The sequence below is a fragment of the Bos indicus genome, chromosome 8 (assembly GCF_029378745.1).
Source record: "Bos indicus isolate NIAB-ARS_2022 breed Sahiwal x Tharparkar chromosome 8, NIAB-ARS_B.indTharparkar_mat_pri_1.0, whole genome shotgun sequence".
Taxonomy (NCBI): Eukaryota; Metazoa; Chordata; class Mammalia; order Artiodactyla; family Bovidae; genus Bos; species Bos indicus.
In genome coordinates this window covers 99,812,325-99,840,206 of record NC_091767.1, presented here as the reverse complement: position 1 = coordinate 99,840,206, position 27,882 = coordinate 99,812,325, and the positions used below count along the sequence as shown (strand labels likewise).

Below are 27,882 nucleotides of genomic sequence, written 5' to 3'. Positions count from 1 at the left end.
GTTATCATTTTTATATGAGGATTACCAATGTTTTTGAGACATCTAAATCCCCCAAATGTCACTAGACATGTGATCATCTTGAAATATAAATCCCTACAATCAACTACTCCTTGGAAGGAAAGTTATGACCAACCTAAATAGCATATTCAAAAGCAGGGACATAACTTTGCCAACAAAGGTCCATCTAGTCAAGGCTATGGTTTTTCCTGTGGTCATGTATGGATGTGAGAGTTGGACTGTGAAGAAGGCTGAGCACCGAAGAATTGATGCTTTTGAAGTGTGGTGTTGGAGAAGACTCTTGAGAGTCCCTTGGACTGCAAGGAGATCCAACCAGTCCATTCTGAAGGAGATCAGCCCTGGGATTTCTTTGGAAGGAATGATGCTAAAGCTGAAACTCCAGTACTTTGGCCACCTCATGAGAAGAGTTGACTCATTGGAAAAGACTCTGATGCTGGGAGGGATTAGGGGCAAGAGGAAAAGGGGACAACAGAGGATGAGATGGCTGGATGGCATCACTGACTCGATGGACGTGAGTCTGAGTGAACTCCAGGAGTTGATGATTGACAGGGAGGCCTGGCGTACTGCGATTCATGGGGTCGCAAGGAGTCAGACACGACTGAGTGACTGAACTGAACTGAACTGAGAGTCAACTGAGTAATAAATCAAAATAAAGAACACAAAAATGAGATAATCGTGTTCTAAAATTGCTGTTAATGAGCAGTAAAGTGGTTTCTATGATGCTAAAAATTAATATAGCTATCTAAGTTAATTGTTGATTAAACAGATATATTATGTTGAAAATAGTAACTTGATGCTAATCTGGATCTAAAACTCCAGCTTAATCATCAAAAACAAGATATGTAAAGGAATAGAGAGAGAAAAAGAAAGAAGGGAAAGTAAATAATAAGTCATAAAATAATAAATAGTAAAACTTGCAACTTTTTACAGCAATAGCTACAGAAAATAGAATTTTATTGGAACAAAAATTGACATGATTGAAACAGAATATTTATTATGCAAAATATTAAAGGAGGAAAAAATTAGAAAAACACTGTTGGCTTAAATTAACTACTTGAGTGTAGTCCACTCTTGGAGAAGGCGATGGCACCCCACTCCAATGCTCTTGCCTGGAAAATCCCATGGACGGAGGAGCCTGGTAGGCTGCAGTCCATGGGGTCGCTAAGAGTCGGACACGACTGAGCGACTTCACTTTCACTTTTCACTTCATGCATTGGAGAAGGAAGTGGCAACCCACTCCAGTGCGTTTGCCTGGAGAATCCCAGGGACGGGCGAGCCTGGTGGGCTGCCGTCTATGGGGTCGCACAGAGTCGGACATGACTGAAGCGACTTAGCAGCAGCAGCAGTCCACTCTGGAATACCCAAATAGGGAGCTGACTTCAATAGTTTGTCATATACTTGCTAAAAATTAATAAATAGTTCACAAACTAGAATGTATGTTTTCCTTTGCATATGTAAGTATATAAGCACAGGAAAAGTACAGCAAATATTAACAGGGTTTATCTCTGGATGAAGAATTCTAGAAAATTTTTTACTTCTCTTTCATGTTTTCTAAGCCTTCTATAATCAACACATATTACTTTTTCAATAAGAAAAAGATAATCTATATTTTTTAAAACATTTACTTTTTTGGGTTCGGTTATTTTTTGGAAGGTCAGGTGAGTATCCTTCCATAGATGTCAGTGGAGTTTTTGTAGGTGAAGCTTTGTCAGTAAACTCAAACAAAATACCTTTGAGTAGTAGAAGATTAGGGATGAAAGACAATAGTTGAGCAGATAAAAATCAAAGTAGAAGTGATAGCTCCTTTTCAGACATATTGCTCATTTAGAACTAGCTCTGAGAATGTGTATCCAAAGAGCTCTGAGGATTGAAAACACATCACACAAAATCCATGTGCTGCAATTCATATAATTAAAGCCAGGCCCCTTAACACACTACTTAGAACCCATAATGTTACAGAATTTTATTTATCTTATTAATTGTTCCATAGCAAATTAGGAATTTAAAACATAGGAAAAAGTTATCATTAGAAACAGGTGTGATTACAAGAAAAGATAAACCACAAAAAAAAGAGGACGCATAAAAATTGTATCCAGAAATAAAAACACAATAATCTTAGCCTAGCTCAGCTCTAGGCTGAGTAACTCTGAGGGTAAATAGCTGATATCCTCCCCCTTCCCCCTACCCCACCCCCACCCCACGCCCAAGGGCTGTGGGGTATTGGAAAATATATCAAAAGTCCATTGAGGATAACAACTATAAATGGTTTTTCAAATAACTTTATATTATTTTTACCCTTATTTCAGAAGGCAGGGAAATAAATTTTTAGAAAGATTTTTGCTCAAAATATTTAAAATTTTACTTGCTTGGGCCCTTAATAGGGTAAGTTTAGATATAATGGATAAGTTACATTGTCAAAAAATTCAATCCTGATCTCAATAAGGTATCTTGACCTAGTTCATGTCCAAGGGTGTATATAAACAAATTCACTTCTTTGCTGTACCTCTCAGATACTGAAAAATAAACTCAATTCAAAATTTTTTTTAAAAATCCTCGGCAGATAGACCTCTCAGACATTTTGGACACAGTCTACATCGCTCTTTGCTACCGGTTATAATTAGTTGTCATTTAAGCAGAAAGTGAAACCGTGTCTGTACCTGAATTACACTGGCCAGCCAGAATATGAATTTTGAGGTAATTTGATGACAACATTTTTGAAAGTCTAAACCCACTTCTTAAACTGTATTTATTTAATGAACTCATTTAGCATCCCAGTGCCAAGAATTTCCAGATCCCCGCTGAGTTGACTTTGCACTCTCGTATTTTTTCATTATAGAGGTATCGTCTTGTCAGTGATGGTTTTTATTGATCCACAGGGGAGCAGAGAACGGGTGTGTCAGGAGAACGGACAGTGGACTGGAGGGGTGGCGACATGCAAAAGTAAGTCAAATGACTCTCGGTCCCAAAACGATACTAAGGACATGGAATAATAGTGTGGCCACATTTTCTTTGCAAGTTGTTTCCAATTTTGACTCCATGAGCTGCATGAAAACCTTTTATGGGCTTTTGCTCACGGGCACCAAAACAATAAAAGAGTGAAAAACTGGGGTAGAGATTAATGATTAGATTGGAACAGAACACAAGATTGCTGACTCTGGAATGGCAAACATTTTGTTTCAAAACTAATTATTGAGATTACTTGCCTTCTTTCTGTGGGTTTCCCCCGAAATAATGATAATTTAGAAGACTTAGAGCTGTTTCCTTGGTAACAGTAGTGGGTAAAACTGACATCTTCTTAACATTGACACATCTGTCCAACAAATGAATATTCACATTTTTGCTGGAATTTTGCATTAATTCATTGTATGAGGACAGCCAAGTTTATTTAGCAAGATGTGGGTGAATTCAAGTGACTCAGTTCCTAGGATATGGCTCATATGATTCCTCTGCCAAAAAGCAATGTATTTAAATGCAGTAGTTACAAACCAGTCAAATGGCAAGTTAAAAATTTTTTTTCTCTTAATAATTCTGGAGGAGTTATCAAATTTTCAAACCAGAAGAGACTTCTTGGATAATCTAGTCTACCCGCTTCGGTTAACCAATGAGAAAGAATGAACTAGGAGAAGGGACGTGACCTGCCCAGTATCAGAAATGAAGTTAGTGGCAAGCTAACACTAGGACATGGGTTACCTGAGTTTTGTTCACTTTGTTTTGAATGTAGATTAATGAGCTGATTTTGTATGCAATAGGCATCCTAAGTCTTTTAAACAATATTATATGGCTAATGTTCAATGGAGAGTATGACTTTGTAGCTCTAAAAGGGAACTCTATGTGTGTGCATACAGAAAGACGTACATAAACATTGAGTAACATCTCAATACTCACATCAATGGGTTTTCCAGATAATAGCATTTTTTTTGTTTCAGTCGTTCATGATCAAACAGTGCATGATCAAAAGTGAATGTATGTACGGAGGAGGGAAGAGGGGAATGAAAAGGAAACGTGTCTGAAATAGGAAACTGCTACGGTGGGGGCTTCCCTGGTGGCTCAGAGGGTAAAGCGTCTGCCTGCAATGTGAGAGACCTGGGTTTGATCCCTGGGTTGGGAAGATTCCCTGGAGAAGGAAATGGCAACCTACTCAGTACTCTTGCCTGGAAAATCCCATGGACGGAGAAGCCTGGCAGGCTGCAGTCCATGGGGTCGCAAAGAGTCTGACACGACTGAGCTATTTCAGTTTCCTTCTTTCTTTCTGGGGTTGGTGAAGGGATTGTTTCCATTTTGCAGCAGGTTTAATTCAAACTACAATGATAATGGTTTGTATAGCTTCTATCTCTGGAATGCAAGATAGTAATAGAACACTGTTTGTGAATCCTGTTATTCTCTGTGGTTTTTTCTTTCTAAATTATCAAATAAGTGATCTAAATTCCTTGTATAAAGAAGAGGGTTGGGAGAATCATTTAAGATGAGGCTTTGCTTTTTCTTCTTAGAGATCATGTGTGAAGCTCCACTTAAGTTTCTGAATGGGAAAGCTGAAGTTGAAAACAGTACCGCTGGGCCCAGCGTGATATATTCCTGCAACAGAGGCTACAGCCTTGAAGGGGCGCCCGAGGCTTCCTGCACAGAAAATGGGACTTGGAGCCACCCTGTTCCTCTCTGCAAACGTGTGTGTTGACCATAGAAGGGGTTTAAATCAGATTCAGTTTCCCCGGATGTCTAAAACATAGTAGAAACTCCATTGATAAGTGAGATTGGCCCAGAGAAAGAAATCTGTGCATATCCAAGCCGAATACTATGGGGTGTTTTAAAAATCAACTGTATTGTATAAAATAGCCTGTCTGAGAATCAGCTTTCATAAGATTCCTTAGATGAGTACAAGTCCAAAAACACTCACAGAAAATGCAACTTAATTAAAAAAATTTGACATAAATGTATAATGAATTGCATGTGATAGGAGTAATGAAAGAAAATATATTTGATGTTCAATATTAATATAATAAAGTAAACATAAATATAGTGTATGAAGATAATTAGCTATAGCCACTGGAATGAAAACAATATTCCCAAGCAAGGTATAAATTGAGAAAACTCTAGCTATTGTTTAAAGTATTACAACACATTAATCAAACCTTTGGAAGTCAGCTGACACCCTTCTTACAAACAAAGACTTCGTTTGTGCCCATTGAAAATTAGAAAAACTGAAATTGCGTGAAATTGGTGTTGTATGTGCATCACAGTCTTACACTAAAAGCACACTTCCTGTTTTTCCTTCAGACCCGAAGAAAAATGAGTCCATTTTTACCAAAAAGCCTGGGAAACTCTATAATTTCAGCTCTGATGCTCTGATAGAGTAGTGTGGGTCTAAAGTTATATTCAGCTCTCTGAGAAATGTCTGACTTTTCTCTGGCTCATCCTTCTGAAGGATGTTCAGTAAAAGAAAGTACAGGGACAGTAGGAAGCGTTCATCCCATGTTCTTAATAGTCTTCAAACATGAAGGGGATATTTGATATACTCCTTGGTTTCTAGCGCAGCTTTGGTTTCACTGGTGAAGGGCTGCAGTTGTGAACAAGCCTTTAATTTGCCATCTTAGAATTTTAGGACCACGCGTTAGTGGTTGAATAGCTTGATGTTTTCAGATCTTACCTGTTTTATCCTGACAAATAATTCCATGGGGATGCAAACTAAGTCTATTTAATGTTTGAAGTTCTATATTTTGAAGTATCATCTTACCTATTTTATCCTGACAAATAATTCCATGGGGATGCAAACTAAGTCTATTTAATGTTTGAAGTTCTATATATTTGAAGTATCATCACTGGGAACTCAACTCTGGCAGAGTTCATACTCTGCCTTCAAAGAAACAAACTAAAAAAGGAGAGAAAATACCAGTAAGCATTTTCTTTTCTTTTTCACAGCAAATCCATGCCCTGTCCCATTTGTGATCCCTGAGAATGCTGTGCTTTCTGAAAAGGAGTTCTATGTCGATCAAAACGTGTCTATCAAGTGTAGGGAAGGCTTCCTGCTCCGGGGCCAGAGCACCATCACATGCAACCCCGACGAGACGTGGACACAGACAAGCGCCAAATGTGAAAGTAAGTGGACACGTGCGAGCCAGTGAATTTACTTAGTGGGGAATGAAATTTTCTCATCTTCCTGAGATTATTTTCAATCACGTAATTTACATGTAAATATTTAGATCTCTGTCTTATCATGGTCATCAACTTCTGTGTTGCTATTTAAAAATTTTTTTTCTTATTTAATTTGAAATCCAAACATAAAGAGACACTTACCAGAACTAGGCTAAAACCTGCCTGACCAGGATTCACTTGAATAGATTTTCAAATCACACTTTTCTAGGAATGGGCAGGATGTTAAATCTAAAATACGTATTTTTCTCCGCATTGTCGAGTCTCTAAACTATCCATTAATGGGCTTTGGAATAGAAAATGTATTTCACAGTAGTTCTCCAACTTGAGCGGATAGCAGAACCACCTAGCAGGCATGGTACAAACAGGGCCCACCTTAGAGGATCTGACTCTGGGGTGACGCCTGATAATTTGCATTTTTAACAGTTTTCCAGATGTTGCTGATGGCAATACTGCTGGTCCTGAAAACACAACTGGAGAACCTGTGGGCTAGCACCGGGCTGATACATAGCAGTCTGGCAGCTTCTCTTGCAGCCTTGTGACAACTCTTGACATGTCTTTGTGGGTTTTTTTTTTAATATTTTAATATACATAAGCATTTGCTGTTTCATTTTTTTCTTTTTCTGACATATACTAGATTTACAGTGTTGTCAGTTTCAGGTGGACAGCAAAGTGACTCAGTTACACATGTCTGTATATAATCTTTTTCAAATTCTTTTCCATTATAAGTTATTACAAAATATTGAATGCAGTGCCCTATGCTATTTTATATATATATAATATATATATATATATATATATATATATATTTCTGTGTATCTGTTAATTCCAAACTCCTAATTTATCCCTCCCCCTCCTTTCCCTTCATGACTTGGATAACCTTGATTAACCCTGTCATGACCTGGATAACCACAGTGGTGTGGTCATTCACCTAGAGCCAGACATCCTGGACTGTGAAGTCAAGTGGGCCTTTGGAAGCATTACTATGAACAAAGCTAGTGGAGAAATTCCAGCTGAGCTCTTTAAAATCCTAAAAGACAATGCTGTCAAAGTGCTGCACTCAATATGTCAGCCAATTTGGAAAACTCACCAGTGGCCACAAGACTGGAAAAGGTCAGTTTTCATTCCAATCCCAAAGAAAGGCAACGCCCAAGAATGTTCAAACTACTACACAATCGCGCTCATCTCACATGCTAGCAAGGTAATTTTCAAAATCCTTTAAGCTAGGCTTCAGCAGTATGTGAACTGAGAACTTCCAGAGTTCAATCTGGATTTAGAAAAGGCAGAGGAACCAGAGATCAAATTGCCAGCATTCGCTGGATCATACAAAAAGCAAGAAAATTCCAGAAAAACATCTGTTTCATTGACTACACTAAAGCCTTTGACTGTATAGATCACAACAAACTTTGGAAAATTATTAAAGAGATGAGAATTATTGAAGACCACCTTACTTACCTGCTGAAAAACCTTGTGTGCAGGTCAAGAAGCAACAGTTAGAACTGGTCATGGAACACGAACTAGTTCAAAATTGGAAAAGGAGTATGTCAGTGCTGTATACTGTCACCCTGCTTATTTATATGCAGAGTACATCATGTGAAATGTTGGGATGGATGAATCATAAGCTGGAATCAGGATTGCCAGGAGAACTATCAACAACCTCAGATATGCAGATGATACCACTCTAATAGCAGAAAGTGAGCAATCAAAGAGCTTCTTGGTGGTGGTGAAAGAGGAGATTGAAAAAGCTGACTTAAAACTCAACATTCAAAAAACTAAGATCATGGCATCTGCTCCCATCACTTCATTGCAAATGGAGAAAAAATGGAAACGGGCAGATTTTATCTTCTTGGGCTCCAAAATCACTGAGGACAGTAACTGCAGCCATGAAATTAAAAGACACTTGCTCCTTGGAAGAAAAGCTATGACAAACCTAGAGAGCATATGAAAAAGCAGAGATATCACTTTGCCAACAAAGGTCCATATAGTCAAAGCTACAGCTTTTCCAATATTCATGTATGGATGTGACAGCTGGACTATAAAAAAAGCCGAGTGCCGAAGAATTGATACTTTCAAAGTGTGGTGCTGAATAAGACTCTTGAGATTCCCTTGGACAGCAAGGAGATCAAACCAATCAATCCAAAGGAAATCAGTCCTGAATATTCATTGGAAGGACTGATGCTGAAGCTCAATACTTTGGCCACCTGATGCGAAGAGCCAACTCATTGGAAAAGACACTGATGCTGGGAAAGATTGAAGGCAGGAGGAGACGGGGGTGACAGAGGATAAGATGGTTGGATGGCATCATTAATCAATGGACATGAGTTTGAGCAAATGCCAGGAGATAGTAAAGGACAGGGGAGCCTGGTGTGGTACAGTCCATGGGATTGCAGAGTCAGACACAACGAGCAACTGAACAACAGCCCCTTCCCCTTTAGTGGCTGTAAAATTGTTTTCTGTGTCTGTGAGTCTGTTTCTGTTTTGTAAATAAGTTCATTTACACCCTGTTTTTAGATTCCACATATAAGCAATATCATATGATATTTGTCTTTGTCTAACTTACTTCACTTAGTATGATCATCGCAAGTCGCTGCGAATGGCGTTATTTCATTCATAGCATTATTTCATTATTTATTAATAATAATATTATTAAAATAATAGCATTATTTCCTTCATTTTTTTAGAACTCTTGATACTTCTTAACACACGTAATGCATCTTGCCTGCCCAATATCCTACCCTCCTGGGTTTGAATTCTATCCTCAAAATGTCCTAATCCTCAACTTCTTTAGCTGGTGCCCTAACTTCTTTAATTTTGGAGTTCTCATCTGTAAATAGTACCAGAAATTCCTATCTTATAGTGCCGGGGTCCTGCCCCGGCTGATCCAGGGTATTCGAAGCAGGGACGGCGTCGGCGACCTATTTATTTAAATATTTTATCAAAGATATAAAGAGTAATAGGATGAGGATAGCTCAGTAGGAAAATTCAGTGGAGAAAAGAGGCTGAGTAGCTTGGTTTACGCGGGAGACCAATAAAACTTCAAGACAAGAAGTTTGCACCACTTACGTAGGCTGCAGGCGTCCTTCCGTTCTCCCGAAGGAGAGGAGACACTGAGGCCTCCCCGGTCGGATCTTAGAAGCCCAGGCATAATTAGTAAGCATGGTGGGTTCCGCGCTCCAGATGGAGACTCAACCAGAGTGAGAGAGAGAGCGACATGGGGAGACCAGTATTTCGAGAAACTGATCCCAATTCTTTATTTTCCATGGTCTACTTTTATACACTGAGATGTTATGCAAAAGTCACGCGGGGTCAGCAGTCCTGACTTTTATCAAAGTCAGGTGCTTCATACAAATGTATACAGAGGTCTTAGGGGTGTTACATCATCTTCTGGCCAGGGGGGCCTGCTGACAATTTACGACCCTCTCCTTGTGACAGCGGTCAGTCAATCAGGACACTTATTTCTCCAGGGCTGATTATTCTCAAAACAGACGCCACCCAAATAAAGTTACATTCCTACAGGGTGAGGGTGTAGTGGGTTTTAGTTAAGGAAAGAATTTACTTAGCCTAAGGTCTAACGTGATTAATATCAAAGGTTAATTCTATATATTCATTAATGTGTGTAAGGCCAGGGGATATGGAGACTTAGCAACAAACATTGGCTCAACAAATGAAAAACCCTTCACCAACACAATTTCTAATTAGCCCATTATACTTATACTAATAGTTTTCTAACTTTTCTAAGGAACCTGTTTTTAGAAGGTTTAAAGCATCTTGTGCCTCTCACGGTTGGGAGGCTGTGAGCGATCACATGTGGCCGGACAAGCCTGTCAGGCAGGCCAGAGAACCTTCAGAGGAGTTTGTAGGTTAAAACACTCTTATCACGCCCAGGAATTATTATAAACTGGAGCTCTAAGTTAACTCCTTCTCCAAAAGAGGTGGTGGGGGACAGCCCCCCGTAAAGTCAGAGGTGTAGGTGAGCACAAAGTAGTAAAGTAGGCAGGCTCTGGTTATGGGGGTAGATGCTCGAGGAGTTCCAGGGGGACTCCTGAGGCTCGATCCCGCCTTTGCGTATGTCGAGCCTCCTTCCTCATGACCTTTGTCACGGGCGGAGTACCTCACTCTGGCCCCCAACATTATAGGTTTGTTTTAAAAACATAAATGAATTGATATATATTTTTGATATTGCTGTCTCCTGATAGAAAGCATAAAATAACCCCAAAGCCCTGAATTTTCCACCAGCAGCCTACTGCAACATTAGAATTTTGATTTTACTCCAGGAAAGTGTTTGTCATACTTTTAGCTGGGGATTTGGTTCCCAAATCCTGATGAAATCTACCCCCAGTTAAGTGAGAAGAACTAAATATGTATAAGCCAGACTGTCTAGGCTACTTTAAAGCCATTAGCCTGAACTGAAGTGAGCCAAGTGGCCTGATTCTACCCGCATATCCTCACGTTGGTCTTGGCTCCCAGAGACTTACTACTCAGAGCACCGGAAGCACCAGCAAGGAGGGACATGCCTTTATTACAAATGTCCTTTCAGTGCATGCTTAATCACTCCTCAATATTCCTGAGAAGATCAGGGGTTGCCTAGGAGAGGAGACAGTTTCCACAGTTGTTTGTTATCCCCAGTCCCTCTTTTGCATTTTCTATTAGACAGGAGGTCTGTGGCTTAGAACAAATATCCTTCCTGAGACCGAATTAGCTACCTTCCTCATCCTTTTCACCTCATCCTGCTATTTATCACTACAAATCAGTGATTAAAATTCAGTGGGCATGAGAATCTGCTGGAGAGAGTATGTAAGATGAAGACTCATAAGCCAGAAAGCCCAGAAGTTTGCGTTTTTAATAACAATCCAAGCTGATTCCCACATAGGTGGCCTGAAATCTCTGCTTTGATAACCACTTCTATAAACCAACCAGCAGCTCACTGTTATCTCTCTACCTAGTGTTCCTCTAACCTGGGAGCCATAGTCCTCTGATTCACTCAAGTTTTACAGCCTAGTCCAAAGACCATTGTCACTGATAATCCCCTGGGCATAATTAGTTACACTGACCTCAATTTTCTGCACTATGGTAACCAGGCCTCTAATACAGCTGTTTTTAAATTATGTGACTGTATTTCTTTATCTGTCTTTACCCATTTGAGCAAAGGTACCATGTTTTCTTCATTTATCTCTTTCCAGTTTCTTGTACACAGTAAGGCATGAATACATGTTTATTTGATATGTGACTGATTGAATTAATGTTTTTAACTACTTTAGAAGGAAAAGAAAATTTAGAAGAATCAGAACATTTGATCATGGCCTCTGGCAAGTTTTCAAATGGTATTATGGCCAGAAAGTGGCCTTTTAAAAGCCAGTTCATGAAAACTCATCTAAAAGTTAGCCTTGTACAAACTGGAAACTGATGAGAATCCTGGCTCCAATCCAGCCCTTGTTGTATGAGGCACTGCGGAACAACTCTAGTTATCTAATTTATCCCCATAAAATTCCCAAAGCAAAATTAGTTATAAACATTTTTATTTAAATATTCAAAACATGCACTTTTAAAAGACTTCAGTCTTACATATTCCAAAAGAAGAGGGTCACTGCTTATAGTCTTGAAAAGAGGGAAACTAATGTGAAAGCTTGAATTTCATAAACCCTGTCAAGCTGTGTAAATGGAGTTATCTTTAGGTTAGAGACAATATTCCTTCCTTTACTCATTTTTCAAATATTTATTGAGAGCCCACTGTGCCAGGCACTGTTCTAGGCACTGATAAAACAGCCATGATGGAATCTGTATTCCTGCAAATCGTGATCTTTAAAGTGATCGGCTGTAAATAATCCGCATCCACTTCTCTTCTTATCTGATAAGCTAAGCACCCTGCATTGAAATTCTTATATCTCTTTGATGAGGTATAAGAAGACAAGACTTGGTGCCTTGAGTATAAAGTACCTCAGCTTCAACACATGAATCAGAAGGCAAAACCTTTGATCTTGTACATTTAATTTTTCTAGAGAGCAGCAGGTGATGCTTTTAGTTTCTGGTGTCTTTTAGATTTAATGTAGTTTAAAAGGTTACCTTTTTGTATTTTATCTTTCTTCTTTAAGTCCTAGAGGTGAGACTATGCTCTCTCTCCACTGGCTGGGTTAGTATCGCAAGCTTATTTTTTGTTTGTTTATTTTCCTATAGAAATCTCATGTGGTCCGCCAACTCACGTAGAAAATGCAATTGCCCGAGGCGTACATTATCAGTATGGGGACGTGATCACCTACTCCTGTTACAGTGGATACATGCTGGAGGGTTCCCTGAGGAGTGTTTGCCTAGAGAATGGAACCTGGACATCACCTCCTGTCTGCAGAGGTAAGGAGATGTTTGAATGGTTAGTTATTAGTGAAGCTGTAGGAAAATGTATATGGAAGTCTGATATGGCCAATAGCTAGTAGGCATGCTATTTCATCTTTCCTTGGCTTTCAGTTTTCTCTTATCCCGTGTGTTACTTTCCTTAACTTTACAAGTTGGAGTTTTGAAAGCTTGCACATAGACCTTTGGCCCAGTACCTGGCCCCTTCCTGAGTCAGTCATGGCTCCTTAAGCAAGTCTTCTCTCCAGACCTTAGGAGTGTTCTCCAGGCGCTAGGCAGAGCTGTGTCATGACTGGGTCATGAGGTCAACCTCCTGGACACTCAGGTGTTTCAATACAGATGCCAGTTCTAACCAACCATCCTTAGCAGACCCCGTTGCCCCATAAGGAATGAGGCCCCATATGGGATCCTATCGTGACTAATATGGTAAATTTTTAAATCTTTTAAGGAGCTTCCACATTGTTCTCTATTGTGGCTGTGTCTATTTACATTCCTACCAGCAAGATAGGAGGGTTTCCTTTTCTCCACATCCTCTCCAGCATTTATTATTTTAGACTTTTTGATGATGGTTGTTCTGACCAATGACCTCATTATAGTTTTTATTTGCATTTTTCTAATAACTAGTGATAATGAGCATCTTTTCATGTGCCTGTTAGCTCATAGGTTGTAAGAAAATATGCAAACTCCTCTTGAGAGGGGTGCTGAGGAGCTACCTCCTCAAGAAATAGCTCAAGTGTCACTTAAAGTCAGAAGTCAGTGAGAGTTGTGTGTCTGTTTACTTGTTTGTATCATCACTTCTTTAAGAGAATGGGGAACCCTGGCAGCACCAGAGAGCTATTAGCCATCAAAGGCTTCCTTTAAGGGAATTTTCAAATCTCCTAGAAAGGCATTTCCCCTGGTCCAGATAAACGGAGACAATCTTTTATAAAAACCACTTTGTTCTCTTTTGCCCTGAATCCCCAAACTACTAAAATGTTTGATAGTTATAATCTCAGAACTACCCAAACTTGTTTATGTCCCTCCTGAGCCCCTCACGTTCATTCCCAGCCAAATCTTGAAACTGGGTTTCGTTTCTCTTCCTTAAGACTTGATTCAAGGAAATAATCTGAAATGTAAATGATCAATCCTGTTTTCTGACAACCAGCCTTGCCTTCCCGAATCCCCTAGATTTATGACCCATCCTGCTTGTTTTCCAGCTGTCTGTCGATTCCCATGTCAGAATGGAGGGATCTGCCAACGCCCAAATGCTTGTTCCTGTCCAGATGGCTGGATGGGTCGCCTCTGTGAAGAGCGTGAGTCTGTCCTCATATCTTACAAATTGTGTCCTAAGATTTTACTTTGAGTTCCAATGGTTTGCCTGGAAGCTGTCAACTTAGGGGCATTACTAGGAACTGGCTTTACTAGTGGCAGGAATTTTCTTGCTTAAATCCCGTAACAGACCAGACAAAGGGCTGAGAGCATATCTACATATGTCATTTCATTGCAGAAGATCTAGAATATTACAGACCTTGAAAATAAGTTATCAAAATCCATCTAAGGCCATCTCCACCTGCCTACAGATTTCCAGGAACCTTCTTGGGAAGGAGCTTATAATAAAGGGTTTCCCAACCTTGGTCTCCCTTTATCTCAAGTCCATTTATCTTCTGTGCTGCTTCTTGCTACAGTTAGTGTAAATTCATGGCATTGCATAAAATTGTACTTTGCAGGTAAGATAGGGAGCCCATCATTCATTAAGAGTAGCTCTTTCCAATTAAAAAAGAATAAATTGGTACTCCAGTAGCTAGACAATGCTTGATACTTTAATACAGAATTTCAGTCCTCAGGAAAAAATACATTTAAATTTGAGTTTCCAGGAGAATGTGAAAAAGTGGCTTTAATTTTTTTAATGTCTAAACTGTACTTTGTTTCAAAATCTTTAAAATATATATACACATGGATAAATTTATTGGGAGTGTATTAATCACATTGAGTCATTAATATGATGGCCATTGGTCTATATCAGTTTTTCCTAAGGCCAGACATTTTATTAGAAATTCTGAAACTTTTTAAAGTGTAAGTATTTCAACTAATCAAGAAAAGAAAATATACAATGGAAATCAGTTTAGGATGCTAATTGCTCACCAAAGCAAGTATTCTCACGGTGATTCAGAAAGAAGAGAATTTTTCCTTCTTCTTCTCCCCAGTCCTACCTTCCTACTTAGGGCTTCCACGTGTGACCTACTAGAATGCCAAGGATCATCACAGGCCTGGCTTTGCTGAACATGTGCCTTTGATCAGGGCTTCCCAGGCTTTCCTATGCTTACAGACAACCAGGGAGAGGGTCAATGCGGGTTCTGATTTGGTAGATCCAAGACAGGACCTGAGATTCTGCATTTCCAGCTAAGTCCTATGTAATGCCAATGTTTTGGTCTTGAGAACCATGCTTTGAATACCAAGTCAATAAACAGTCTCACTTCTTTTAAACAGATAACACCTCTTTACGGACCTCAGTGATTTCTAGTAGGAGAAATGATTGCCATGCAGAATGTCAGGGAGGCCAGATTCAGTCACCATTAGGCCTCAGCTCCAAGGAAATAAAGGGTGGCGGCTACTAAAGTGTTGCCCACACCAGCCCACGGAAGAGCTTATCTGACTGCCATTTTCACATTTAATTACAGCCAAGAAGAGAACCTCAAGGCAGCCAAACCCTCTTAGAGCATTTTATGTAATTTGTAATGGAAATTTGAAACGATAATGAATGAAAAGCATTCTGCTTATTTTGTGAAGAGAAGGCAAAGCGCTTAGCAGGCATCAATTTCAGTGTGTCCTCTCGGAAAGAGTGCACCTGGCATTGGAGTCGTTACACGAGGCTAAGGGTCCAGATTGACTTTCTGGATTGTGTTTTCTCAATAATACTGATTAATAAACACAGCATATACGGGAAGGTTATTTAGTGGGTCATCTAAGGTTTTACTCCCCCTGGAAAATATCTTTGGAACACGCGATCATGTCTGAGTGTGTGGGTTTTGATCCAGTCCTTTTTGATCTCCTTTCTAGCGATCTGCATTCTTCCCTGTCTGAACGGCGGTCGCTGTGTGGCCCCTTATCAATGTGACTGCTCACCTGGCTGGACAGGGTCCCGCTGTCATACAGGTAGGCATCCTGGCATAGTTGGTTTTATTGGTGCCTGGGCTCCATGAAACCCTAGAGAACAACTGATGAGTGTGACTCAGATTCAGAGGTGGCAGTAAAACAAAAGGGTATCAGGGTTTCTCACGAATTCCTCAAGATGGTCTCTTGAACGGTGGTCTCAGTGCTCAACCTATTTCTACCTCAGAGACACCTCTCAGGGTGGTATGACAAATAAGAGCATCTGAGTTAACTCATTGGTCAGCCTTCTTCATGTCATTTGCTCTGTGTTGCACAATGGAGAGAAAACATAATGCAGAAGTTCAGAAGAATATTTATTTAAATCTCTATGAAGCTAAATCACTAAATTTGCAGTAACTATTTGGAAAGAACGGACTCTAAATAAATACAATTGAAGTTAAAGTGAAATAACTCAACAAGAGATGGTTCCTTATCATGGAAGACAGTAACAAACTATTGTTGATTTGTGATAAATATGTCCTCATAGCGACCCATGTTCAAATACCTGCCTATCCACTATACTTTGCTGTCTGTTGAATTGCTTGATTTTGATCTTTCCCTGCCCTCACTAGATTGTATGCCACTGGTGGGCAGGGATATTTGTGATCTTTATATTCTCAGTAGCTAGCATAGTGCCCGCGTATGACAGGTTTTTCAGTAATTGTCTAAATAATCCTACAGTCTAAAATGATAGATTTTTTTACCTTTTTAATGTCCTAATTGTCAGGCAACTGTTAAAAGCATAGAACTCACTGTATTTATTTTGCATTAACTCTAACCCTTACTATTGCTCCTGTAAATAATAATTATACCACTTCCTATGAGGTTAATTGTAAAACAGAGCAGGCCAACTGACACCAGAGCTTGTCACGAACTCTAAGGCTCAAGTGACTGTATAATTTAGCCTCCAAACTGGGAGGTTGGGAAGATGAAAGCGGCTATTAAGAAGCAAGTCAGGGAAATGGGAGTCAAAGTTGCAAAAACCCCAAATCAGATGTGCAGCCACCCCACATAAAGCCAAAAGTGAGCCATCCATGAGTGTAGGAAAGAAACAATGTAATACTGGAGGCTAAATTTGAAGCTTTTATTTGAAACTCTTGATTTTTTGCATTTCTCCATTTTTATTTTCATCAGAGAAAAGGCAGACGTCAAATGAAATGGTACAGGGGTTGACTCCTGATTGTATTATCTCTAGTGCTCTGTTGTAAACCTTGTTGATTTTAGAGTACCATAGATGAGCTTTGGGTGGTGTAGGAACCCATGACATTTCACTCTTACATTAAAAGTTTGATATGTATGTATCTTGCCGTATAAGTGGGATTATAACTTTCACTAAAGTCTCACAGAAGCCTCCTGTAACACCCCTTAAAATCTGATATCACCATCCCATGTTCTCACTTATTATTTAATAAACTTTTATGGAAAACACAGACAACTTTTAGATTCCTTTAATGGCTTACATTGGTTATGACTCTGTTGGTTATAGAGGAAAGGAACCAATTTGAAATACCTCGAGAAAAATTGGGAAAAACAAAATGAAATAAAAATAAAAGAAAAAGGGCTAGAGCAAGGGGTATTTGAAAGTCTTAAAGTAATGTTTGGTATTTCTTTATCACAAATCAACCTTGAGTTTTAAACATTTTTTATTTGTTTGTTATTTTGCTATGCTGGGTCTTTGTCGCTATGCGGGCTTTCCCCTAGTTGCCGCAAGCGGGGGCTCCTCTCTGGTTGCGGTGCTCCGGCTTCTCACTGAAGTGGCTTCTCTTGCTGCGGACCACAGGCTCTAGCGGTCTACTTGGCCTTCAGTAGTTGCAGCTCCCAGGCTCTGGAGCATGGCTCAGCAGTTGTGGCACACAGACTTAGTTGCACCTAGGCACGTGGGATCTCCCCACATCAGGGGTGGAACCCATGTCTCCTGCATTGGCAGGTGGATTCTTTATCACTGAGCCAGCAGGGGAGCCCCCAACTTTGATATTTATCTATATTTCTCATGCATACAAAATTGAACCTATCTGCAAACCAGCTTTGCCCTTTCCCAGGCATCTTATCTCTGTAGGTGTTGGCAGCATGCTTCCAGATGGAGACACTCGCAAGTCGCCCTCCCGCTTCGTCTACCAGTATCAGCACTCCTTTCTGTTTCTTCCCACTCCATATCTCTTGCATCCTACTCTATCTCCACTATCACCAACTAGTAGAAGACCTTTCCTCTGGATCACTGCCAGAGTCTACTACTTAACCTTCCCCTTTCTATTTCCAAAATAACACCATTACACACGGCTCTGGGCATATCTTTGCCCTGTTTAAGAACCTGAGATGGTTGCTTGTTGGCTCCACATCCAGCCCAGATTCTTCTGCCTCCTGAGGCACTGCGTGGACCGGCAGCAGCACAGCTGATACACTTACTTCCGTTCCTGCCAGTCGCATCTTGTCCCCTGCAGACATGGCTACTGCCTGTTCCAACTCACCTCCAAAGGCCTGCCTAAGTTTCCTGTTATCCCTAAACTTGCTCTCTACCACGGAAATCTGTTTTCTAACATTCCATCTCTAGATATTACACAGTTAGCTAGAACCACGCCATTTAAGGATCTTCCCTGGTCACTCAACAATAAAGAATCCACCTGCAATGCAGGAGACGCAGGTTCGATCCCTGAATCAGGAGGATCCACTGGAGGAGGAAATGGCAACCTACTCCAATATTCTTGCCTGGAAAATCCCATGGACAGAGCCCAGCAGGCTAAAGTCTACAGGGTCACACAGAGTCAGACACGACTGAGGGACTAAACACACACACACGCCATTTAAAGCTCAATTGATCTGACTCATGTGGATTTCTTTTAGTTCCTTAGCTCCTGACATTAAGCACCTGCCTGACATGAGCCATACAGTCTTTATGGTTTTCAGTTTTGCTGCAGCTACCTCAGCAAAGACCCCACTTACATCCATTAGGTATTAAACATACAAAAGGGTATAAAACAGGAGATCTTGCTCTCCAGAATCCAGCCTAGAAAAGAAGAAGGGATGTAGAATGGCCTATAGCAGAATGGCCTGTAAGTATGTGACTGGAGGCGAATTGAACTCTCTACATATCAATAGTAAAATGAGTAAACCACCCCAAATGTAAAGTGAGGTCACTCAGTCGTCGACCCAGGGATCGAACCTGGGTCTCCCGCATTGCAGGCAGGCACTTTATGGTCTGAGCCACTAGGGAAGTCCCAGTAGATGTTCAGAAAAGGATTCACAAGCGTAGAATCAAAGGAAGAACAAGGTGGAGCTCATTCCAGACAAAGGCATAGAAGTGTAACACAAACTTGATCAGCTAACTAGAGCCAGAGCAGAAGCCATAGAGGCCGTGGAGGGGTATGACCGGAAGTGAAATATAAAGCTAGGCAGAGCCAGATTAGGAAGTGCAGTGTGTACTTAATTATGTCTTCTGAGCCACAGAAGCTGTTAAAGGGACTTAAGCAGGAAAATCATGTGATTAGATTTTCTTTTAGAAAAATTATTTTGGAAACAGTACAGAAAAGGGCAGAAAGCTAGCCTTAAAAATAGACTTGTTAGAGACTTATCCCAGCCTGAATTGGCAAGAGGTAAAGAATCTGCCTGCAGTGCAGGAAACTTGGGTTCGATCCCTGGATCGGGAAGATCCTCTGAAGAAGAGATGGGCAGCCCACTCCAGTCTTCTTGCCTGGAGAATCCCGTAGACAGGAGCCTGGCGGGTTGCAATCCACAGGGTCCTAAAGAGTGGGACATGACTGAGTGACTAACACTGACATTCAATGAAGTCTAGAGAAATGGTGACCAAAAAGGATATATTTGAGAGAAGATAGATGAATCCACACTACCTGGCTATAGATTTATTGTGGAAATAAAGGTCTAAGGAGAGTTAAGGTTGACATTTCCAGTTTAGGCTTCTGAGTGGAAGATGGTGCCATTTACTGAGACAGGGAACCCAAAAGGAAGAGCTTTGAAGGTACAGATAAGGAGTTAAGTAAGGACAGGCTGAGTTTGAAGATACAGATAAAGAGTTAAGTAAGGACAGTTGAGGTTGAAGGTACAGATAAGGAGTTAAGAAAATACATGCTGTGAAAGAGGAACTGGAAACACATTCCATTATTCTTACCTGAAAAGTTCCATGGACAGAGGAGCCTGGCAGACTACAGTCCATAAGGTCACAAAGAGTTGGTAAAGACATGACTGAGCACGCATGCATGCATGCGCAAGAACACACTGAGTTTGGAACACACAAGGGAGAGGTCTGACAGGCACTTGGATGATGTATCTTCCCAGAAGATACACTGCATTGAAGACAGATATTAGTCATCACTGGAAAACTTTTGTGGAGGAAAAGAAATCTGTGCAGAAGGTGGCATGAGAAGGTGCCCAGAATGGAACGCTGGTGTCACCCATGTTATAGGGAAGGAGGAAGGTGTTAAGCTTTTACATGGAGAAGTGAAAAATAATAATTTTTAAAAATTATTAGTACAGTCAGTTACTGCTAAATTCATGGTATTGAAAAGGAGTGATTTTTTAACATTAGCAAACAGCTATGGAGAATTAGTTGTAGATTATTGAGTTTTATTTTTGCTATTCTTGACCCTGCTTCATTTCATAATTTCCTTTTTGTTATATTGCAAATATGTGCATTTTGTTGGCTTGCTTGTCAAGAAAGCTCACCAAGAGCAAAGACTGGTGTTTTCATTCTTATCCTCTCTCAATGCTTATCAAGTGCCTGGATTGCTGACGTTTTCCCTATATTTTACGAATGAGTGATAAAGAAGTGACGTTTATCTCTCACCAAAGATGAGTTTTTCATCTGGGGAAGCCTGCATTTCCAAGCTATAATGAGACTGAAATGTTTCTCATTTCCAACTTTCTCCTAACAGGCATCTTATTTTTTTCTTTGATACGTTAAACAGGCTGGTCTTCATCTGTTTTTAGTGTCCTTAGGTTTTTTAACAAGTAGATTCATGGAGAAGAAGAGTTTGACCCTGAGACTATGGACTGTGAGAAAGATGGCTGTATAGTAAATCTCTCAGCTTTCACTCAGGGTTACATCAGTGGCTCATTTTTAACTCGACCCCAGTCTGTAAGTCCAATTAAAGTTGGTAAAAGCCATGAAATACATTTCCTAGCAAGCACAAAGGGCTTTTGAATCATTTGTTATGTTAGCCAGTCTATGTGCCTGATCTAGTGTCATAAGAATTAACATCTGATATAACGACTTCATCAGTCATAGAGTTCACTGCTGGCTCTCTCAAGAGCTCGACAGTCTCATTGAGCATATGAATAATTTTCAGTTCAAAACTGTCAAATTAGTTACATAAATAATTAAAGAAGAGAAAAATTAGTGGACTCAGAGTATGCAGGTAGAACTTAAGCTGGGATTTAAATATAAAGATCGATTCTTGCTTGGAAGTACAGAGGGAGGTGATACCACATAATAATGTGAGATTGAGCCAACTGGCAGGATGTAGTCCATGAGGAATGGTGGCAGCTGGAGCAGAGAGCAGAGTCAAATCTTATTCTGTATGTCTTCATGAGCATCTTCGTGATTGCTTAGTATTCATTAAGTAAATGCATGAATTTTTTATCCCAGCTGTCTGCCAGTCTCCCTGCTTAAATGGTGGAAAATGCGTAAGACCAAACCGATGCCATTGTCTCTCAGCATGGACAGGACATGACTGTTCCAGGTAAGACAACCAAAAACTACTATTTATCTACAACATGAGAAGACTGAAATTCAAGTTAAGTTGCCCCAAGAGTCAGAAGATATCTCTGGTTTGAAGGTAAGCATTTTGTATCCAGAAATATCCGTTTTGAGATTTGAACTAAAGCCAAATGAAGAAGTATTACTTAATATTTGACAGATAAAACAATGATTTCTCAAAAACACACATTTATTACAGCACAAATACTAAAATTGAAGCAACACAATTTTAGAGGATTAGAATAGCCTCTGCACAAGGAGGACATGCAAATTTGTGTAGTTTTTTGACAAAGAGAAAGGGGTTAATTAAACAAGTTAACGCCTTCTTGAATGGTAGATTTCACCCTTCATAAGAAAGGATACAAATAAATGATGAACTCAATATGGTTTACTGATGTTCATTTGCATTCCTATTTATAATAAAAATAGTATTGATGATAAGGAACATTTATTTTTAAAGTCAAAATTTTTGTTCCATATTTTTTACAGTATATATAGTCAGTATTTAATGGACTAGAAGAAAATTTATGTAAAAATGTGTTCTAGCAATTGATTTCTCATTTGTAAGCAGATAAATATCATAGTTGAGAAAAGAGTATCCCAAAATACGGGAAAAATAGTTTGAAAGTTTAAATATCATAAACTTTTTATTGAAGTATAATGGACATACAACATTATATTAGTTTAGGATATTAGTACAACATAGTGATTCAGTATTTCTATATGTACACATTGTGCAGTGATCACCCAATATAGTTAACTATGTAAGTCCACGTATGTAGTTATAACAATTTTTTTCTTGAAATGACACTTTTTAAGATCTACTGCTCTTAGCAACTTTCCAATGTGCAGTACGGTATTATTAATTATAATCACCATGTTATATATACTATCCCCATGACTTACTTATTTTATAACTGGAAATTTGTGCCTTTTGACTCCTTTCACCCGTTTTGCCCAACCCCCCCACCCACGTCTACCTCTGGCCGACCACCAATCTGTTCTCGGTATCTGTAAGTTTGGTTCTGGTTTTTGTTTTTAGATTCTACATATAAGCAAAATGATACAGTATCTGTCTCTCTCTTTTTGACTCATTTCACTTAGCCTATTCACTTTCATTTTTCACTTTCATGCATTGGAGAAGGAAATGGCAACCCACTCCAGTGTTCTTGCCTGGAGAATCCCAGGGACTGGGGAGCCTGGTGGGCTGCCGTCTATGGGGTCACACGGAGTTGGACATGACTGAAGTGACTTAGCAGCAGCAGCAGGAATGACCTCAAGGTCCATCCATTTGTCACAGTTGACAAGATTTCATTCTTTTTATGGCTTAATAATATTCCATTGTGAGGCGTGTGTGTGTGTATTTATAAAGAAAATTTTCTTATCTGCTCATTCATTGATGGGCACAGGTTGTTTCCATGTCTTGGTTATTGTAAATAATGCCAAAATGAACATGGGAGTGCAGACTTCTTTTCCAATTAATGTTTTCATTTTCTTTGGATAAATGCCCAGAGAGTTGCTGGATCACATGGTAGTTTTATTTTAAATCTTTTGAGGAAACTCCATAATATTTTCTACAGTGGCTGCACCAACTTATACTGCCACCAATAGTGCACAAGATTTCCTTTTCTGTACATCTTCAACAATGCTTGTTATTGCTTGCCTTTCAGATAATAGCAATTCTAACAGGTTTGAGATAACATTTCATTGTACTTTTCATTTGTATTTCCTGATGGTTAGTGATGTTGAGCATCTTCTCATATACATCTGTAAGTTCTTTATGTAGTTTGAACATTAACTCATAGGATATATGGTTTGAAAATACTTTCTTCTATTCAGTAGGTTGTCTTTTCATTTTGCTGATGTTTTTCTTTATGGTGCAGAAGTTTTGGGTTTGATGTGCTCCCACTTGTTAATTTTTGCTTTTGTTGCCTTTGCTTTGATGGCAAATCCAAAAAAAAAAAAAAAAAATGCTAAGGCTGATGTCAAGGAGCCTATGGCCTATGTTTTTCTCCTAGGAGAAAGAAGAACTTATGGTAACTTCTTTTACCATAAGTTAATTAACCATATATATGTGGATTTATTTCTGGGTTCTCTATTCTGTTTCATTGATCTATGGTCTGTTTTTTATGCCAGTACCATATCATTTTGATTACATACTGCATCATACCATTGATAAAATATTTTCAATATTATAACATTGTCCACATAAATATTTGCAGTGTTGGAATATTACCAGCTCTATTTAAAATTTTTAATATACATCATTATATTACATCACTTAGATTTGTATTATGTACATTTACTTCTATATTATAGGAATCATTAAAAAATGGGTATTTCCATATTCATTTTTTAAGTGAAAAATTCAGTTAACTGGAAAGAGTATTTCTTTTTTCATGTCCTTTTATTTAATTTTGATTGGACTATTAAAGTCAACTTGCCAAGACAAAAATCTATTTAAATACAAACTTAATTATTGAAAATATCTGTTTCATGCTAGTGAATTTCTTTATATCAACTCAAGTATATGCATCTCTGCAGAAAGAAAAAAAATTGAACCCTGAAGGACAAATTTGGATTGTACAAGTATATTTAGAAGTTTCTAACAGAAAAATGATAGTTTTACCTCAGAGCAGAGTTGAAAGAACTTAAGAAAATGAGAATCAAACTGGAGAGGATTTCTGGGGAAATGAAAAAAGCAAAGAAAAGAAAAAACAAAGATAGAAACAATGACAGTGACTCAAAAAGGAACAGGAAGTATTTGTAACATTCTTATTTTAAGCTTTGTGTTTCAGCTCCTTCATCTTACAGATAAATAAAGGAAGCTCAGAGTTTGTGTGGTTCTCTAATATCAAAATACAATTGACTGTTGAGCAAAATGAGTTTGAGCAGCATGAGTCCACCTATATATGTATTTTTTTTCCAATAGATCCATAATACAGATCTATACAGTCTTCAGTTGGCTGAATCTGTGGATGTGGAACCACAGATACAGAGGGCCAACTGATGGTAAAATCATCCACCAATTTTTGACTGCTCAGAGGGTCAGCGCCCCTCACCCCTGCATTATTCAAGAGTCAACTACCCCTATAGGAACTTTTTCTTGACCAGAGAATATCCAGAAATAACTTACTTTATAAACAACAAAATGCTATTAATAAAGGTAATAAAATCTAGATTTTTTTAATTCAAAAGCTTGATAAAGGAATCAAAAAAAAAAATGATGGCAAATTCAAGGAAAGATCAACCCAGAAGACCCAGCAGCCCCCCTTTCCTTATACTGTGATGGGTTTTAAAGGAGACCTGTATTAGCTAGGACTCTGTTATTGCAACTCCAAGTGGCTTAAGCAAAGAAAGGACTCTGTTATCACAATAATGAGACCTCATATGGAATCCCATACATGGGTTGGCTGAGCATGAGGGCAAACAGACTGAGGACTTGAAGACATCTAAAGTCTCTCCCCTCCCATCTCACCTGTCTCCAGCATCTTCTCCATCGTCACAATGCAGAGCGCTTTCCTCTGCTTCTCAGTTCACGTGGAAGGCCCCGCTGCCCACAGAAATAATGTGCTGATCCATTTTAAAACTGCAGGAGAAGAACTCATTAGCCCAGATTAATTCAAGGGTCCACCGTGGATCAGTCAGTGGTGATCCTAGGTTGGGTTATTCTAATGTGAAAGTTCACTTTGCTAAAACTTTTACCATGCCTTTGGGTAAAGGGTAGAGACTGACAGTTCATTGATGAAAGAAAGGTGGAATATAATTTCCTGAAATGGGATGGAGAGAAAGCTTTTCTGAGAAATCAAAGCAATAAATGTTTACAAATACATCTTTCTCTTTTGTAAGATTGAGTGCCTCAAAGATTGTCTCCCTCATACTTAATAAAGACATAAAAATTGATGCTCATGGTAAAGAATCCACTGACAATGCAGGAGACCTAAGAGATACGGGTTTGATCCCTGGGTTGGAAAGATCCCCTGGAGGAGGGCATGGCAACCCACTCTGATATTCTTGCTGGGGAAATCCCATGGACAGAGGAGGCTGGCAGACTGCAGCCCAGGGGTCTCACAGAGTCAGACACGACTGAAGCAACTTAGTACAGCACAGCTGGTTGACAGAGCGATTTTCAGGCGGCGTGACAGCTGGTGGAGAAGTACCCTGTGGCATTCATTAAGTCCCTCAATCTGTAGCCTTCTCTCCTGATGAGTCATTCCCAAATGGTTCAGTCCTCAAGGCAGATACTGTGTTTCCTCTGACTATGCACACAAAATGGATCCTAAACAAATGCCGTAAATAAAAACCGTAGACAGTTCACGCTGTAAGAGACCTTCAGGTTCACGAAGTCCAAAGCCCTCATTCTACAGATGAGCAGATTATCAGAGCAGATGAGTGACAGAGCCAGGACTAAAACTCCAGTGTGCTGGTACGTTAGTACTTTTTCTCCGTGCCCCTTCGTTTTCTCAAGGAATGACCCCCATCCATCCAAACCACATCACAGGTGACGCCAGGTATCTGAGACTGTCAATTTGTGTTTTAATCAGCCCCCAAACAGCTGTTCCCCTTTCTTTACTGTTGAATCTTTGTTTTTTGTTCTAGGAAAAGGAGGACTGGGTTTTAACCACCGCACAACCAACCAGCTCTCCTGAAATGCAGGATCATCTCTTCCTGGCAGTCCTGGACATCACACAATTTACGTGAAGACTTTCCGACACGGTGCTGGGTCTTGTCTCGTTTCAGTCGACTTGTTACTTTGGGTTGACCCTTTTATTTTGTGTTATAGTTTGTTATTTCTTGTGACATACCTTCTTACATGTTTCCATTTTTAAATATGCCTGTATTTTCTATATAAAAATATATTAAATAGATGCTGCTCCACTCTCACAAAATGTACATACTCTGCTGTCTATTGGAAGGTTCCTGGTATACATTTTTATTCAGTTACTTAAAATGATTTTTCAATTAAAATATATTTTGCTACTAAATAATGTTTTTCCAGTAGTGCCATTTTGTGAGGGAAAAAAGAAGAGGATTCGTGACTGGTGCCGCTAGCATATAATGAGATTACATGGAATGTACTGAGAAATGACAGTAAAGGAGACCCCTTCATGCTGGATCCATCATGTCTACAATATATGTAACAGTAAAAGTTTCCTTTTATTTAATTAGAAAGTAACTATTGCACCTACTATCCTCCATGCAAAACACTGTTCTGGTGCTGAGGGAAGCCTGACTAATTCCTTCCCCAGCATTTGGAAAGCTGTGGGCGTCAACTTAATGGATGGGGGAGGAGGGGAAACATGACCATGGTTCACAAACTAAAGTGCTTCACTTCCTTCTCTCAGCTGGAATAAGAAATGCAAGAATTGGAAGATTAACAGAGAGCCCATTTCTGGGTCATAATCCCACCACTCACTGCTTTGGGAGAAAGAGATTGGAATAACACAACAGGAAAGGGGAAAGGAAAAGGCAAATGGGGAAGTTGCCACAGTTGTGCGCCTGGCTCCACCTCCAAAAAAAAAAAAAAAGAACTGAATTTGCCTAAGGCAGAGCTGAGCTGCCCCTCCATTCCCACTGCTTCCCCCTAACTCCATCACGATCCTTCTACCAGGATAAAGATTTTCTCAGACTTTCAGGGGTAGGGGGGAAGCCACAACACTGGATTTTGTTTAAAATAGGAAAATTGCAGTCAATTCATCTCATCCTTTGGGAGAACTGCTTCCACACAAGGCACAGAGCTCACTGTAACACTGTGAAGAGACGTACGATACAGATCTTGACTGCCCGAGTGGTTCTCTTCACTGTCTCCTCTCCTGTCAGCCATTGACTCCTCTTCCTTCTTTCTTCCGACAGTCACCCTCTTGACCAGTCTTCCATGCTTATCAGTATTCCTTTTATTTAATTGATGCCCCCATCGACTCCCAAACTATGTTGATTTTTGTTATTTATTATCATAAAACTATCCTAAATCTAATAAAAAGCAGGGTGGTACCAGAAATTTTAAGCTAGGGAAAGCTACTACAGTGGAAAGGAAAACTCAGTTCTGAAAATGTACCTACTATGTAAAATTTGTATTGGGTTAGCTTGAATAGATTAAAAGATCTATACCTAACAGTAAGTTATATTAGTTGAGTTATGCAGACAGGACAAGGAAATAAAGCATCTTATGACTGAGGTTTGCAAATTATATGAGGATCTACATAACTAAAAATGTGATTCACAGGGAAATAATATTAAAAGCAGTTGAAAAAATTTTATTTATTGTGATATAGTTGATTTATAATGTGTTAATTGCTGCTGCATAGCAAAGCGATTCAGTTACGTGTGTGGTTGCGCACGCATATGCGGGCACACGAGTATGCGTGCTCAGTCATGTCCAACTCTTTGTGACCCCATGGATTGTACCCACCTGGCTCCTTTGTCCATGGAGTTCTCCAGGCAAGAATACTGAAGTGAGTCGCCATTTCCTACTCCAGGGGATCCTCCTGACCCAGGGATTGAACCCGTGTCTCTTGCATCTCCTGCATTCGCAGACAGAATCT

General features: G+C 39.5%; 1 protein-coding gene across 1 annotated transcript in view; it reads left to right on the top strand.

Annotated features, from left to right (window-relative positions):
* The window catches only part of SVEP1 (sushi, von Willebrand factor type A, EGF and pentraxin domain containing 1), a 208,721-nt gene extending 182,092 nt beyond the window's left edge, over positions 1 to 26,629 (top strand). Inside the window, exons 41-48 of the mRNA XM_070795267.1 lie at positions 2,895 to 2,958; positions 4,506 to 4,679; positions 5,932 to 6,108; positions 12,334 to 12,504; positions 13,701 to 13,796; positions 15,541 to 15,636; positions 21,230 to 21,323; positions 25,940 to 26,629. Coding sequence (XP_070651368.1) covers positions 2,895 to 2,958; positions 4,506 to 4,679; positions 5,932 to 6,108; positions 12,334 to 12,504; positions 13,701 to 13,796; positions 15,541 to 15,636; positions 21,230 to 21,323; positions 25,940 to 25,961 — 894 coding nt within the window. The 3' untranslated portion in view covers positions 25,962 to 26,629. The remainder of the gene's footprint in view (positions 1 to 2,894; positions 2,959 to 4,505; positions 4,680 to 5,931; positions 6,109 to 12,333; positions 12,505 to 13,700; positions 13,797 to 15,540; positions 15,637 to 21,229; positions 21,324 to 25,939) is intronic.
* The last annotated feature ends 1,253 nt before the right edge of the window (positions 26,630 to 27,882 follow it).